At 40.4% G+C, this 17,193-nt stretch overlaps 1 protein-coding gene across 1 annotated transcript in view; it reads left to right on the forward strand.

Moving 5' to 3' along the window:
- PTPRG (protein tyrosine phosphatase receptor type G) overlaps nucleotides 1-17,193 on the forward strand; it is a 391,006-nt gene that overhangs the window by 203,857 nt on the left and 169,956 nt on the right. The window contains exons 3-4 of the mRNA XM_063164912.1: nucleotides 5,478-5,657; nucleotides 11,001-11,149. Of these exons, the coding sequence (XP_063020982.1) occupies nucleotides 5,478-5,657; nucleotides 11,001-11,149 (329 nt within the window). The remainder of the gene's footprint in view (nucleotides 1-5,477; nucleotides 5,658-11,000; nucleotides 11,150-17,193) is intronic.

Consider the following 17,193-nt stretch of genomic DNA (forward strand, 5'->3'; position numbering starts at 1 on the left):
GTCTAAGTGCAGTCTTTAGGCCTCATGCTACAGATTTCACTTCATTTCTGCTTCCCAGGAGGGGACTGCAGGTGAGAGGAGAGGGTAAAGGGAGGCTGATTTTTCAGCCAGTCTGTATCTGTAGTACTGCCTTGCTTCCTGTCACTATTTATGTGGCTTAAGCACCTTCCTGGACTTATTGGAACAGCTCCTTTTAAATGGCAAACAGTGATGATGAGATCTTCTGGCATCAAGTAACAGCTTCAGGTTTTTTGGTTCCAACTAACAGAGAGGAGCCCTGGGACTGAGGTTTCTGAAGATCTTAAAATCCTTCACTTCTGTAGTGAATTTCACTGATACTTGTTTGTTTAAAACAATTTTTTGCTGTTTGAAAATCCAGCCTGCTATTGAAGTTCATTACTTTGTAGCCGAGCAAGGGCACATCTTCCTTGTTCTTCCTCTGTGTGGAAGAAAGGAACGATTTTGTTTGCTGATGGTGACATTTCAGTGTTTCTTGAGATTTGGCTCGTGATGGAGCAGTTCAAGTAGGGCAGAGATTCAGATCTGTAGCGTTGCTCAGCTGAATGCTGGAATGCTTGGGCAGGTCATAGCTGCCAGTCCCTGAAAAGGGAAGCATCTCCATTTATCCAGAGCCTGTAAAATTTACAGAGGCTTTTTACCTGTTGTGATCCTTGAAGTCTGTAGGCTGCCCCTCCAGAGCTGTGCAAGCAAAGGCTGGGACCTCTGTTTTTATTTCAAGAGGAAATACTAATTTGTTCTGTCCATCCCTAATAACTGGTTGGATATTGTTCTAAGAGAAACATGGAATTTTCTCCCATATTGAGATGATGGGATAGGATGTCTCCATGAAATGACCAAGCTAATTACAGAAATGAGGGCATCTGATTGCTTTGCAATCATTATTGCCATTTTCATTCAGAAATGAAAAGTAAAGAGGCATTGAGTACAGAAAAAGATTTGTCTGAGGTAATTCTGTTAAAAAAAGGACTCAATAACAAATAATAAAAAACCTCCAAAATTAAAGCCTCTAAACTAGTTCTTTCCATGTCAGGCCTGAGGTTTAAAATCACATATTTGTAAAAATGTTTAGAAAACAAGTGAAATTAAAAAAAAAAAAAAAGCTTGTACTTCTACTTCTTTACAAATGAATGATGAAAATCCTATTACTCAAAATTTGCTAATTTCTGTTAAAATATATCTGTGTAAAGGTATATGTGTTACAGACCAGTTTATATCAGAGTAGCTGATGCATTAATTAAAAATGTACGCCAAATCTAGAAAATGCCAATGTTTTTAATGACAGATGTTTTAAAAAACACCTTCTCTATGTGAGAAAAACAAATATATTTGATTTTTTTTTAAGTGGAAGTTTTTATACAAGCTTTAATTAGATTTTGGCAGAATACATTACTTTAATAGTTTTTCATTAATGAAGACTGCTCATTTCTTTGTACAGTAAAAAGAAGAAAAAAGTAATCTTGGATTATATTTAAGGAGCAGACAGTGTATTAAAAAACTATTAAAGTTACTGCAGTCATTGACAGAATGATTTTGCATGAGAAAAGAATCTAGGAAGCATCAGATGATTTCAGACAAGGATGGGTGATAACATCTCTGGCATGAAGTGTGGGTTGAAAAGTGTGTGAGATCCCAGGTGTGCTGAGCTGCCTGAGCCCAGCTCTCCTTCCAGCCTTGGGATTCCTTTTGTCCCTGATGTCAGCAGAGGAGAATTCAAGTCCACAGAGACCTGGCTGCCACCCCAGCACACCCTGCTCTTGCATTTGGCTGATCTGGGGTGGATCCAGCCCTCCTGCCCCACCTGTTACACCCAAACCCATGGTTTCCTTTTCAGCTCCTGCCGATGCCAAACGTTATCAGTTATCATTCTGTCTGTGCTGCCTCTGCATCAAATATTCCAGCTCTAGGATGGGGCTGCTTGGTGTTTACCTTTGCCTGCAAGTTGTCCCACCATCTCAGTGGAAATGTGTGTTATTTGTTAACACAGGTGTGGGCTCTTAACTTGGCTTCTGAAAACCGAATTATTTATCAGCCTTAAAAGGCCAACTCAAATTCATTTGAAATTTTATTTGATTTAAGTCACCATGCTTACTGTTGGAAAAATGAAATACAAATAGCCATAAGTTCCTGTGTTTCAGATGGGTAAATGTCACACACAGAATTACAGGATTTCTTTTTTTAACTAGGTTTAAGTGAAACAGAGTCTTTATTTAGTGTCATGTTTTTATTTAAAAGCATTTATTTAAAGTTCTAAAAAACAAAGAATTCAATAAAGCAAGACAGGTGTAACTGCAAATGATTAATGATATAATTCTCAGTACTTTATAAAGTGTCTAACGCTGAAGAGATTTATACAGTGCAGAATGGCAATTGTGCTTTGATGGAAGGAATAGGTAATCAATATCTGCAAGCTTGGAAAAAGTGTTCTATTTCCTCCTCTAATGATATAGGGCTTTTTTGCAAAGTAAGGATGTCTGGAGCATGAGACACTTGGAAGAAGAATTAATTTGAAATCTGTAGTGGAAGATCAGTTTTAATTGAAAGTGCACTTGAATGTCCATGGAAAAAAACAGGCAGTTGGGCCTGAACCCTTCTGATGGCCACCTGGGAATTTGTGAATCACACTGCACTATTCTTGATTACATTTTATAGGTTGTTGAGTGCCTTTTTTTTTTTTTTTTTTCCTGGGTAGAAGCTATAATTTATTTCGTTTTGTTTCAAGCCACAAAGTTTTCCTCTCCCCTCCTGGGCCTGCCTTCCCCTTTCTGTGGTCATTGTTAAAGCTGGGGCAGCCCCAGTTCTGCACTGCTGGGAATTGAGGTGTTGGGGTTGTGGCCCCTGTATCTGTCTCAGTCTGCAGCCATTATGGTGCAGGTCACATTGCATGTATCCATTTACATATCAAAAACCTGTGAAAGAAATTAGTGGCAAGCCCAGGCATTTATAAAATCCTGGGCTGATTTTAACTAGCAGGTCTTGAACCTCTAAATCAGAGCTTAGCCTTATGACTGTAATTTGTGGTGTCAGGACTTGGAGTCACAGCACCAGCACTAAGTTGAAGTTTTGAATTGCTGGGAGAGTTTCATTGCATTAGATTTTTTTTTTCTTTAATAATTCAGCACAAGTATGGAAACATTTTATGCATGGAAACTTATCCTGTCACATGAAGAAAGCAGATACTGCTAGGCTTTATTTTGTTAGATTATAGATGTACAAGCAAGTGAAGCTACTGTGTTTATCAAAAGAGATTTATTGCTATTAAATTAATTCAAGCAAGTTAAATTAATTTAAGAAAAAAAGGAAGACTTGTTTTTTAAAATGAAACAAAGCCTTCAAAAGTCTGTGGAACACTACATTTCAGCAAGAGTCAGTTCAGGTACCTAAGTCACTTGAGGTTTTAATTCAACATGGTGGTTTGTTTGTTTACCCTTATGGCTTATTTTATTCATTTTGACAAGGCAGTTTCACTGCAAATAGGTTGAGAACTGGCTATACTTAAAATAAATAAATAAATAAATAATTGTGACATGGAAGAAACCCCACAGTCTCTGTTAAAATAAATCTGCCTACTAAAAAAAAGGAAAAAATTCCTCATTGACACCAGAATATTTATAAAAGAAAAACTGGAGTGCACAGCTCCTTTTGAATGCACAGCTGAAACCACTGCGATAGCCTCTGTGGGCAGAGTGCTTTTGAAAAGCTCACCCCTTGTTTATAATAAAGCCAGAAAACCAGAGCTGGCGGGTTTGATTATGTGTAGTGCTAGATATTTAAAGCAAATTCCCAAATTTCATGGGGTAGATGCAAGGTTATATGTAAAGTAAATCTGAGTTTCCAATTAACTCACTACAGACCAATTACTAAGAGCATCCTGATTGGAGAAAAATAGCTGTGCTTGAGTGGAAGACATTTGGTTTCCACTATGTAGGGGTTTTAATAATTCTGTTCTCCTTGGTTGTGGTACATTGGGAAATAGCTGAAAACAACTCTTGCTGACAATATAAGTTGAACCCCGAGATAAACAAAACTGATTTTTAACCTAGGCAGATGATGTAAATGATTTTTAAACTCTATTGCAATTTTGCCTAATTGTACTTGAAAGCAAAATTTTCTTATTGTCATTTGGGTACCAGGCAGCATTTGTGTGTGATGAGTATAGCAGAATCTTGCTATTGATTAAGTGTCCTGCATCAGCTCACAAGAAGAGAGCACCAATGCACTTTGCAACTAGACAGATTAAAACCCAGAGGCCAGAGAAACTGGCCTTCCCAACTGCTGGGTTTGGATGGCACTAATTGAATATACATATGCTGCTCAGATGCAAGGGTAATAAATGCACATTGGTGCCTCACTTCCTGCTGGCTGCCCACTGAACAGACCTGCTGACTGTGTGGTTCACAGGTGTGACATCAGGACTCTCAGGAGAGCAGAGTTCAGCTCTGGGTTGTAACTTGGTTTTAGCACTTGAGCCTGGGCAAGTTGCTTCCCTTCTCAGCCATCAGCTTCCCTGTCTTGACAGGGAGAATAATGTGGCTGATTCCTGCTGTAAAGCACTTAAAGAGCTGTGAGCAACAGGTGCTTTACAAGAAATCTATGCTGTCATTTCAGGAGCTTAAACCACTGTTTGCACTCTTAGGAAGATAAGCTCTCAGTCTCTGTTAATACAACTTAAAAGTTGGAGAGGCAGGTCGTAAGAAAAATTTTAAATTCATTTTAGATCCTCCTACAAGTGGTGCTGAGGGTCCCTGGTGTTCTAGTACATCTTGGGCTGGTATGTGGTGTGCATGACAAGGTCTTTGCCTCAGACCTTTCATTTATCCATATTATTTTAATTGTTCATCAAAACCAGAAAAGTCATGTAAGAATAGCAACAAAATAAGTTTACTGTGTATTCTTGAGAGGTTATTGTCCTGTTTACTTCTTCCAGAGTAATTTTTTTCCATCGTTGTTTACTTCAAATTTAGTAATATTCATTTCGTTTAATTCTTTCTTTTATTATTTTCTGGCTTCAAAACCTCCAAAAGAAATGAGATCATTAATAAAGATCATATTATCTAAGCACAGTATTGCAAGAACACAAGTTAATGTGTGTCTGTAACGTTATTTGTCCATAATGAAAGGATAAACTATATAGTAATATATTAAGGCTGGAGCTTTAGGGAAGTTCCTGGAGCAACGTGGTAATTGATAACATATGCACGGGAGGAGCTTGGGAACTGCAGAAAGTTTTATAGAATAGTTGTTTTTTAAAAAAGGCCATTGTTCATTACTGCCAGAGGCAAAGTTGGAACACAGCACAAAGCCAAAGGATTTCAGTCTCCTCATAAGTTAAAAAGTCTTAACCTCTTTCAAACGTGGGAATTGTAACTGTGGTGGAGTTACCTGGGGAGCTTAAGTGCTTCATCTTCATGCTTAAGAGTTCTCCAGCACTGGGATGCTGACATTGGTTTTTTTCACAGGTACCTATGGTCCTGAGCACTGGGTGACGTCCAGTGAGAAGTGTGGGGGGTCTCACCAGTCCCCCATAGACATCATCGACCACCTGGCCCACGTTGGAGATGAGTATCAAGAGCTGCAGCTGGATGGTTTCGACAATGAATCTTCAAACAAGACTTGGATGAAAAACACAGGAAAAACAGGTATGTTCTCTTCTGCTTGTCTCCATAGCCTGACTGCAGTAAATTAAAAATTCAAGCCATGTTTCACCCTCCTCCTTTTTCATTGTTCTGTTGTTTGGGTTTTTTGTCTTTTTTTTAATGTAATTTTTCAGTAGGAGCCACCTACCTCTGCCTCTGCATTCTCTTCAGAGCTAGTTCTACAGATTGATTTTAAGGGGTTTTTTTTAAGGGCTGCTTTTTTTTTGGTGGTTTTTTTTTTTGTTCTCTAGTCTAAACTAATTCTCTTGGTAGTCGGTTATTCCTCAGAATAAAAGGCAGTGTAAGAGTTTCAAGGTGTAACCTTGAATTATCAGCTTTGGGAGGCTGTAACACCTAATCCAAAGAATGCTGAGATGGAGGGCTCAGGGGGAAGGAGAGGGGAAGTCTTAGAAATTGGAAGATTTTAGAGAAGAAAGAGCAATAACTGCTCGGAGTAGTGGGGGCTTATTAATGTTTTTCTGGTATGATTATAGCACAGTGTTCTTCACTGAACTGAATCCTTTTCTGCTCTGTCTGTTCTGGCTTTTAGAGAAAAAAGAGCAGGCATGAGTACTGCTTATTTTTACCAAAACAGTTCAACGAAAGGTCAAGGTTGATTTATATGCAAAGCTGCATGCATTTGATTACTCTTTAATTCTAAAAATGTAAAAAGCAGAAATTATAAGGCCACCCTCTTCATTTGACAAGGTCAAGTATTTTTAGGGAATTGGATTAAACCACTAATTAATTCAATTTTATTTATTGGAAGTATATTTTTATCTTTATTAACATCTGACATGCATCTCTATAGTCTCTTTGCACTATGTCCCCTGTCACAGGTGGGCTAGCTGAGCCCAGGGCATGTACCTGCTCTGGAGCTGGTGGCTCAGCTGTGCACACAGTGTGACCTCAGATCCACCCATCAACTCCAGGGCACTTCACATCTGAGCCGTGGCCTGGATTCCAGCAAGTGCCTCAGATCCAGCTCCAGCAGCTCAGGATCTTAGCAGGAGTTACTGCCCCTCAGATGACATGGAGTGGCAGACTGTAGCTTGTTTTCCTTCACTACAAAGCAAATCCAGTTAATGTAAACCACAAGCATAGCTGGGGGTTTTGCTGCATTACTTGGGGGTTTTCCCAGATTCACTGAGAAGTGCTCCTGTTTGCTTTGTTATCCTGACTTGGTTGCCCTTGGTAGCAGCATGAGGTTCAGGCAAGGTTGAATGCTATGGAAATTTGGTGCTTAATTAATCTACTCATGTTATGCACCCTGCCCTTTATGGTCAGAGAGGCTGTTTGTGGTAATCAGCAATAAATGTAATTAAAAAGACCTGAAAAAGGTGATGGTGCTATTCTTCTAAGAAGCATGTTAATGCTATCCTTTACATATAACAGTAACTTTGCTGCACACACATTAGGAAATCATGTTAGAATCATGGAATCATTTAGGTTGGAAAAGACCTTTAGGAACATTGATTTCAACCATTAACCCAGCACTGCCAAGGACAGCACTAAACCATGTCCCTTAGTGCCACATCTACCCATCTTTGAAATACCTACAGGGCTGGTGACTCCATCACTTCCCTGGGCAGCCTCTTCCGCTGCTTACCAACCCTTTTAAATTCTTTCTAATATTTAATCTAAACCTCCCCTGGCAACACTGGAGGCCATTTCTTCTTGTCCTGTCACTTGTTATCTGGGAGAAGAGACTGACCCCCACCTGGCTGCAACCTCCTTTCAGGGGATTGTAGAGAGCAAGATTCCTCCTGAGCCTCCTTTTGTCCAGGCTGAGCCCCCCCAGCTCCCTCAGTAGTTCCTTATCAAACGTGTGCTCCAGACCTATTCCTAGCTCTGTTGCCTTCTCTATTCACACTCTAGCCCCTCAATGTCCTTCTTGTAGTGAGGGGCCCAAAAGTGAGCCCCGTGCCAAGGGTCCTGCTGGCCATACTGTTGCTGGTACAGGCCAGAACCTTGTTCTATTGAACTGAAAAGTGTCAGCGGATTTTCTGGTCTTGGCCCAGTTGGCAATGAAAGCTGAAGCTTCAGTCTTCTCTGCTGGCTGATTTTAGCACTGCTGCTATATTTGATTTCCTCACCCATTGGGGTATGGATTTTTGCTGACAAGTTATTGCTTCTCAGAGCAACAGTACCTGTCACTTTTCCTGGTAACTCAGGCCCTTTACTGGTAACGTGAAGACTCTTTTTGCCTCGCTGTCAGCCCTGATTTCTGCTGAGCTCCTAACTCCTCCCTTGTTTTATCAAGTCCCATTCCTTTTCTTGGTTTTCTGACCTTTTGAAGAAACTTGCCTGGCATTAATTTTTAAGGTGGTAAGTGGCAGAGCAGCACACCAAGTAAGATGTTTTGGCTTGTGGGTAGAAGATAGAGGCCGACTGTGCCATAAATCCCGATGCATTTTGGCAGCGGAGTCTTGGAGCAGATGGCTACACAAGACCTTCATATTGCAGACTGACAGAGACAGTAAACTAAATAACTGTTTAAGAAATGGTGATGGATGTAGAGGGCATTTCTCAGCAATTAATGTCTGGTTTAAAGAGACAGGGGTCCCTGGGAAAGCTAAAGTCCCTTAACCTTAATGCTCATTAACTGGCAGGAAATATGCTGCTTGGGTTATTGTTATCGCTGTAGGACCTAGTAATCTTTTTTTAAATGATTGAACAATGAATTATTTTTAGGCTCTGAGAGGTAATTCTGTTTAGATTTGTTCTGCTCTTTCTTGTTTGCGTCCCCCTCTCTATCAGGTAAAGAGCAGACAATGTACAGAAAACAGTGTTTCATTCAGAAAATATCAATGGATTTTATAGGTCTCTGTCTTGACTAGAAGTGCTTTTGTGCACAATTACATTGGCAAAGGCACTAACATGGGTTCAATTTCTTCACTAGAGTAGCTGACCATAGTATTAAGTGATAGAGATCACTTGGAGGATATACAAATTTCATAGTTGTATTTGCTTTAGTTATGTTCATACCAAAACTAAAATCAGGAGAAGTCTGCTTAGAAAAACTTACTAAAATTTCTGCCAGAATTTTTATTTAGTATCCTGTGTAATATGCATCACTCTGCCTGGGCCTGACCGTCAGAGCTGCTCTGCTAGGGCAGGGGAAGAGCTGCTTTGAGTCCAGGTTTATTCCTGCTCTCACAGGGGTGATGGGCATCCAACACCAGCCCTGAACCTGAAAATGGCATTACACAATTGTGGTCCTGGTGGCTGCACACCACTTTCTTTGGGTTTTTATTTTATTTAGTATTTTAATTAGTGGGCTTTGGGGATTGATTCCTTGCACTTTACAGAAATCCTGGGATAAAAGCATTGGCTCCCAAAGCCCAGTAAAGTGATTTTCAGTTTTTTCAGTCCTGGATACCTGGGGTCACAGAAAAAGGAGGGAAGTTCCTGGCAGAAAGGGGATGCTGCTTAGCTGGGAAGGTGATGGGAACATGTGTCATACAGCTCAGCAGTGTAAGAAATAGTGTAAAATGAACAATTAGATGAACATTCCAGATTGTACATCCTCCTAATTATCCTCTTTAATTATTAATCTAAAACAAGTAAAATGACCCCTGACAGAGCCATAAATTATTTGGGAACGATCAAATATTTATCAAATGCAACTGACTCTCTACAGAGGTTTTTAACAGATGCACGCGAATTTGCTTTGCTGTATTCCTCAATTCCTACAATTTCATCTGTGGAATTTGTAACTAACTGATTGAATGAGATTTTTCACCATTTAAAATACCGCTGAGCTCATTGAGAAATTTTTAAGGGAAGTAGAGAGCAGTGGTGCTTTCAGTCATGTTTATTTAAGGGATTTGGTGTAAGCAGACAGTGACTACCAGCAGTACCCTGGCTGACACAGGCACTACTATCCTGTAGCTACTTTTGCACCACCCATCCTCCTCCACAAAGCATGCAAAGGGAGTGCAGAAAGAAGCAGAAATCAAGGAAGAAAAAAGCCCCATGATTTTGCTGGCACAGTTTAGAAACATCTGAGCATCTCATGCAATTTAACATTAAGATGGTTTTGATACAAACCGTTGAAAGTTGAGCTGTGTGGAAAAATTGCACCGGAGATGATGCTGCTACTGTGGGTCCCTGTCAGGGGAGGGCACAAAGCCTGGCCTGCAGCACTGAGTCACCAACAGAGAAATAACTTTTATTTCACAAGTAGCTTGCTTTTGTTTTTTTTTCCAGTGGTGAATAAAATCCTCCTTCTTACATAACAAAATTGGATTTATATTAATGTTCCTGTTGTGATGACACAGTTGGCTTAAGAACACAGAGAAATCCTTGTGGGTTTTGCTATTTCCATTAAAAAAGAAAAAAATCTCCGAAATCAACCCCAAAACTTAAATTCTAGGATTCTAGGCACGGCAAGCACTGGTCTGCAATGATTTTTACAGAAACAATATTCAAATTTTAGTTCTGTTTTTGTGAGGGATGAGAAGAAATAATTTTGTGGGGGGCAGTTTTTAGGAATGGTATGTATTAAAACCAGGAAATGCTGGAAAGGAAGGGGATATTGTAGTGAGAGTAGCAGAAAGGAATTTTTTGAAAGCTGGAATCAGTTCTTGGTTGGACCACAGGCCTCCCCTGGTAACATGTACCAGGTTCCACCATATGATTCTGCCCTCTGTTTGGACCTAGGGCTTTTATTGTTACATAAAATTCAAAGGCTTTTGGAAGTGAAAAGAGAATACAAAGTAGATCTTTCTGACCCTCGTTGAATCACGTAATAATAATATCAGAGTTACTGTAATAAAACACAGTTTTGAGATGTGAAAATGTCTCATGACTGGGTCTCAAAAATGTTATTTTGACTCTCCCTATTTTACAGAGGGGAGGAGCAGGGAGGTTAAGGAAAGCACCCAGCATGTCCAGCAGTAGAGGTGGGACAGGGCGCAGGGTCCCCAGCAACAAAAAAGAGGAAATCCAAAAAACAGGACACCCATTCTTTTCTTAACTTGTGATCTACTGACCTTGAGGGGTTTATAAGGGCAGCGACCATGGTCAGCCATTACCCTCTGGAACCACATTAAACAGGTTTTGATGTAGTTTCCATTTAAATTTTAATCAAAGTCCAATAAGGAGGACAAAATGTCCTTGAGAAATTTGGACTTTGGGATTTTCTGTAGTCTGTGTAACTTCATAATCACTTCCAGAATTAGCCGACATTACTTGCAGACCTGATTTTTAACAATCCCTGTAAAGAGGAAAATGATGATCCAATATTTTACGTGCATTAGGAGAAGTATTCTGGTATACTGAGCAAAAAAGTGTTTCAGAAGAACTATGCTGAGTTTCTTTCTTGTTGTTCTGTGTGTGCAGTTGCTATCCTGTTGAAGGACGATTATTTTGTCAGTGGTGCCGGGTTACCGGGCAGATTCAAGGCAGAGAAAGTGGAGTTTCACTGGGGCCAAAGCAACGGATCGGCTGGCTCTGAGCACAGCATCAACGGCAAGAGGTTCCCCGTTGAGGTGAGTGGAGAGACGTGCTTGTGTTCTCAGAGAAAACAAAATCAGAATGTATTGCTGTAGTCCAGGGCAACTGTGAAACAGGGCACTGTTTCTTTCAGTGAATGTATCACTTTGCAGGCCCTTCTGGCCCTCACAGCACTCTATCCATCATCTCTCATGTGCTTCTGCAATGTCAGCTCCGAGCTCTGCTTTGCTGACCTTGCCAGCTCTTGTGTCCCATGGGTTAAGTTGCAAACAGCCACTTTTCTCGTTTGTCCCATAAGCTTTCCATGTGTGGGAGGATCTGCTTACAAATATCTGCTGAGTGACCTCGTTGTCCTCCAAAATTTCCTTTCCCATGACGCTTTCAAAGAAACAGCAGCAGTTTGGGAGCCATCGTGCTGAGACCGCTGTCTGTCAGCAGAATTGCTCATTGCCCACACACAGGACGTGACCTCTACCTGGGTTCAGCTGCTGTCCCCTGCCTGGCACTAACGGGACCTCTCCATAGACCCATGCTAACAGCTCTGTGTTTGCTCTGCCTGTGCTGCAGCCAGCTGGGCCCGAGCCAGCCCCAGCCAAGAGCGGCCCAGCTATCCCAGGAGTGAGGCCTGGCCTTGGACACGGTGCCCTGGGAACACAGCCCTGCTCTGAGCCAGGGCCAGGCACCTGTGTGCAGTGACATGGCTTCAGATGGGCCAGGCCAGAGCCAGGGCCAAGCACCTGCGTGCAGTGACTGGGGGGACATGGTTTCAGATGAGCTTAAGGCAAGGCACCTGTGTGCAGTGACTGTGGGGACATGGCTCCAGATGGGCTCAGGGCCAGGCATTTGTGTGCAGTGACTGTGGGGACATGGCTCCAGATGGGCCAGGCACCTGAGTGCAGTGAGTGCAGGGATGTGCCTTTGGAGGGCTCTGAGTGCAGGCAGGGAGCTGAGTGCTGTTGGGTCTTGGTTTGTGAGCAGTAGCCCCAGGTTGCTCTTTCGTCACTGCAGTGTTTTCTGTGTCAGCAGAGTTTGTTGATAGTTTTCACTCAATAGTCATGGTTTTGCATGGTGAGATAAACAAGAGGTTATCTAGGATTACCTTTGCCTGTGGGTAAGCAGATATGCAGTTCCCAAGTGTGGCATGTGGATCCTGAGCAGGTTGCCAGGAGTTGTGCTTGCTTTCCCAGAAAATTCATGGGTGAGCAGAAGTGGTAGTCTTGGGGCTTGATTCACCCCCCAGCTTGCCATAATTCATCACATGAGGCTTTAACCAAGTTACGTTTACCAGGAGGTGGGAAGAGGCTTCCAAAGCTCAAAGGAAGGTTGTCATAGACTGGTGCATTATCAAAACCTCCAATTTTCACCGGCATGTTCAAAGTGCCTCATCACACAAGAATTAGAACCTGGTTTTTATATCCCAGTTGTGTACGTGTACGTTAGATTTTCTGAGAGGCAGAGATTTTATTTTTGTCTTCTTTTTAATGAGCTTTTCCATTATTATCTCCTTGATGTAACTGTGATTTCTCACAAGGGGCCAACCCCTGAGCAGATGGAGCAAACGCTCAAACACTGTCATGTTGCCCTGTCTGTCTCGATTGGCAATACTGGTGTTTGTAAACGTCCTGATGCACTCAGGAAATCTACAGAGCCAGTCAACTCCTCTTCTGAAATTTGAGGGAGTGGAGGGGGGTGAAAAACGCTGGCCCTTCTTGTTTGTGTCAAAAATAGTATTTCTACTTCAGAAATGGTTTCTTAGGATTCCAAGGCCATTTGATGGTGGCTTGATGAATGAAAGTTCTTGTACTGTGGAAATAAATATGTGTCTAAGGAATAATTTTCTTATGGTGTAAATGTTCTTCATTTCAGTTGTTTAGGATATTGACTTGAAAACTGGGGGGAGACTGCCTTTGTTTATGTTATTTTTGCTTGTTTATGAATGCTGACCAAAATAAATTGCTGGATCAGATAGGTTTAGTGTTAATCCTATGATTTCTAAGTGATTTGTGTTTGTTGCAATGACATGGACCTCTGTCCTTCCTTGATATTATGACATTAGCAGAATTCCCACAGCCATTCCCTTAATTTTTTATTTTTTTTTTTTAAGGAAGAACAGTTTCCAAATCAAACCTTTCCCTGTTGTGATGCTATCTACCTCCTACACAAGAATTCTGATTTTCAGTGATGTGGTGCAAAGGATTTCTGTGCATGGTTTTTGGAGGGTCCAATAGGACTAAGGTGATAAAGTTGAGTCGTTATTGATGATAGATGCAAAACCTGTCTAAATAGTTGGGATTTGACTTCTCAAACAGTAACTGTACATGTATTCTCAGTGGGGCTTTTAATTGGTAATGCTAATTGTGGCGCAGCTTGCAACTGTCTGATGCAACCCCAGTTGCCTGATGTTGGGAGGTCTGTGCCAGAAACACGCTACTTCATTTGAGAAGTAGCATTTCTAGGGAGGCTGTGGAAAGGATAAACCAAAATTCTGTCCTACAGAAAGCAAAGCCTAAACCATTCTGATTCTTCTGAGCCCATGGCTGCAGGAAAACCTTACAGCAGTGTGCAGGTATTGGCATTCCAGGTCTGCAGCAGTTACAGTGGCAATGCAGCTGAAAGGAAATGTTTTCTGAGTCTTTATTTTGCAACCAGATGTGGACTATGCTAAACCCATTAGTTCCAAAGCACATCCCAAGGGAACACAGATAGATCAGCTTCATCCATAGAATGAGATCTGTGCACATTAAGTTTAGAAGTTTTTTCCTCTGGGAAACAAAGTGCTTGCTGGTAATCTTTTTTCTTGAAGAGGATACAGAAACTAATTAGAAATGTCAGATCTAATACAGAGCATTATTGTTTGACCATGTTGTTTGGTCTTTATTATTACAACTAATGTGTCAGATGGTAAGGCTGTCTACGTTAATTGGTTTCCTTCATTGAAGCCCATCTGGATCATATTTTTTTATGATTTATATGTTAAATTAGTTAGTAAGATATATGAGAACATCCTTTTGTTTTCTGCTTTAAAGGCATGTTGGATCAAAGGCGTATTATCTTGCAGTACTTTAATGTAGCATATTGTGACTTCTTTTTAAACTATGGCACATGTAATGGTGTTCTTTCATTATGTGGTCTTGATTGCTTATTTATTGATTAGATTTTCCTTAGTGATACTTGATCTTTATGAAGCCATTATGAGTTTGGCTTTCTCTGAAGCAGCATTCATGATCAGAGATGTCCATGTGCTTCAAACTTCCACGTACATCCAAATTGATACCAGGCCTTGCCAGCATTCACTAGAAACTTCTTTTCCCCCTCTTTCTTCCCACTTTGCAAGCAATATCTGGGTGAGGCCAGGAAGCAGTGCTGTGATGCTGCATTAAAGTGATACCATTAATGTATTGCTGTGTGAGTGGAGTGTGAATCCTAATGAGGACATGGGCTCTGTGCCAGTTTAGAAAAAGGCTCTCTTTTTTTTTTTTTTTTTCTTAGAGTTAAGAAAAGTTTTTAATGTTACATTTTCTAAATTTTAATGAATTGCTGACTCCTTTGTATTTTGTTATTGTTCTTCTCCACTATAATTCCTCAGGTTATTTTTTTCTTGCTGAAACCGCAGCAATACAAGTGGACATGCAAATGCTAGAAACCACTTAAGTGGAAAAGTGACAAAATTAAAATAAAAAAGATGAGCTTCCCTCAGGCCAGGAGAGAACCTGGGTTTCCCTCATTAGAGCCAAGAGGAGTAATTGCAGCACTTTAATCTCCCGTGCCACCAAACTGGTTCCCAGCAGCAGGCAGGGCTCACTGTGCTGGCTGGCTGCTCCGAGGGAAACCCAATGCTTAATATTTTGTAGCAAGTGAGGAGCTGACATGGCAGTGCTCTCTGTGCTGCTGGAGTGAGGTACCACCATCCCAGCATAACCATGAGGTTATTTTTTTAATTTTTTCTTAGCTGCCTCGTAGTAATTTTTATGCAAAATGCCACTTATTTCTGTGAAGAGCAGAAATCAGAAGAGTGATTTTAATCATGGCTGTGTTAATTTGATGTGAGCTTTGGCTGTTTATGAGCGTTCTCTTTAATGGTGATAATTGTCAGTTATAATGTGAACACCATTATACAGTACTATACAGTAATTTATTTAGTAAATGAGTATCTTATTCCAAGGACCATACTGCAATATGCCATAGAGACCTCATCCTTTTACTCTTACACGAGCAAACTTGCACTGTTTAGGCTAAATTGCTTCTGAAAGAGCAATGTGATTTTATACCCACAAGTACCAACATGCATGTTTTTGGAAATCTCAAGTTCTTTTCCATTAATTTAAAAAAAACCCAACCAAAACAACAAAAAATAGGCAAAAAACCCTCACAACCAAACAAAACAACCAAAAAAACCACCACCCTCACAAAACCATCCCGGCAGAAAATAGAGCGGACACCCTCTTATGTCAATTAACAAGCTTTTATATTATGTTTATGTATTCGCTTTATTAAATTATTATTACAAAACAATCATTTGCATTAACAATTCTTGCTGCTCTTCAAGTGTGTTTATTAGAAGACTTTCCAGGTTCTAATGGTGTCTTTGTTCTTGCTACTTCTTTGATTTTCTCCATTTTCTCTTTGAATCCACATACTGGCATCTGTGTGGTCTAGATCGACAATTAGTTGCTCTACTTTGAATGCTCAGATAACCTTGCCAGTTTATCATTGTGTACTGTTCTACCTCTCATTATATTACTTAAATTCTGATAGTTTTTATTATCACAGGCTGATGACAATCAGTGTCATAAAAGTAGAAGAAATGAGTGGTATTCAGTGCTAAAAACCTTTACTACTAAGAATAGTAAGAATAGAATAAGCTAAGATTAGTTACTCAGTTTACTAGGTTGGCTGTTTTTTTTGTTTTATCCTGAATGTTAAGACTTTCTATCACACCTGGAATCACCTACAGCATACATCCAGCCTTCTGTCCGCCTGTGAATGGCAGGGAATATTTACTTTGTAATGTTAGAAACAGGACCATTTCTGTTCTGTAATTTTGCTCTTGGTGCAGCTGTGAGTCTGTTTAGATTTGCACACACTTTGTGACATTAAATGATGAACATACCACAGCATGTTCTCTTCCTATACAGGAGAGAACTAACACTCTGTATTGCAGCTGGGTTTATTATTTCTGGCATCCAGCATATCTGGTAATTGTAATTTTGCAAAGATCTCTGGTGCTGATTTCAAGCACAAGTAAAGTTTAATTATGAAACAGGGAGCCAGTGTTGGGTTTATTTCCTTATATTTTGTTTACTTGTTGCTCTTCAAATTTCCATACCTCTATCTGGTAGGATGTAGCAAAGTAGAAGTCAAAAAATTATAGGGGGACCTAAAGAGGACCATTGGGAATATATCACAGTGAGATACTATGTCTGTCTGAAGTAATTTTAGTGCAATATTCTCTCCAAGGACCAAATCCACACCTATAAAGGGATACTTGGAGCTCCCAGTAACTCTGATGGGAGATGTGCTGGTGGAACTCTGGTTGAGCATTTGGCTCCATGCTCATGCTGTCTGTGCTGTAGAGTGTCCAGGGAATTTAGCATGCTCTGCTTATTCCATCTGCATTTCTTACAGCACCTCTGACTTAATCATCCAGACAAGGAAATGGCTTGGGGATTTTCACATTTAATTTCTTTTTCTTCAAAATGACACAGCATGGGGGATTATTTGGTTTTCTTACAGTCTTCTCCCGCTCCTTTCCCCATAGTCTTCAAGGGTTCAGATAGCCATAAAATACTCTAAACATCCAATGTACTAAAAAGCCACATCTGTGTCTCTGTCTTATCTAAAAAGCCAAATCTACATCTCCATCTTATCTCTAGTAAAGTAAGATTTTATTCCGAGTGTCTAGGCTTTACTCCTTTTTGATCTTCACTGCTTTTAAATCTTGTTCAAGTTTCTCATTGTCAGGAAAGCAGTGTGTCATCATTTTGAAAACATAAAATGGATGGATATATTGAGCACATCGCTGAGTTTCTATCTTGTTTCACTGTGAGTAGTGGAAATTAAACACCATCTTATCATTGTC

This window comes from Melospiza melodia, chromosome 10 (genome assembly GCF_035770615.1).
Source record: "Melospiza melodia melodia isolate bMelMel2 chromosome 10, bMelMel2.pri, whole genome shotgun sequence".
In the NCBI taxonomy this organism is placed as follows: Eukaryota; Metazoa; Chordata; class Aves; order Passeriformes; family Passerellidae; genus Melospiza; species Melospiza melodia.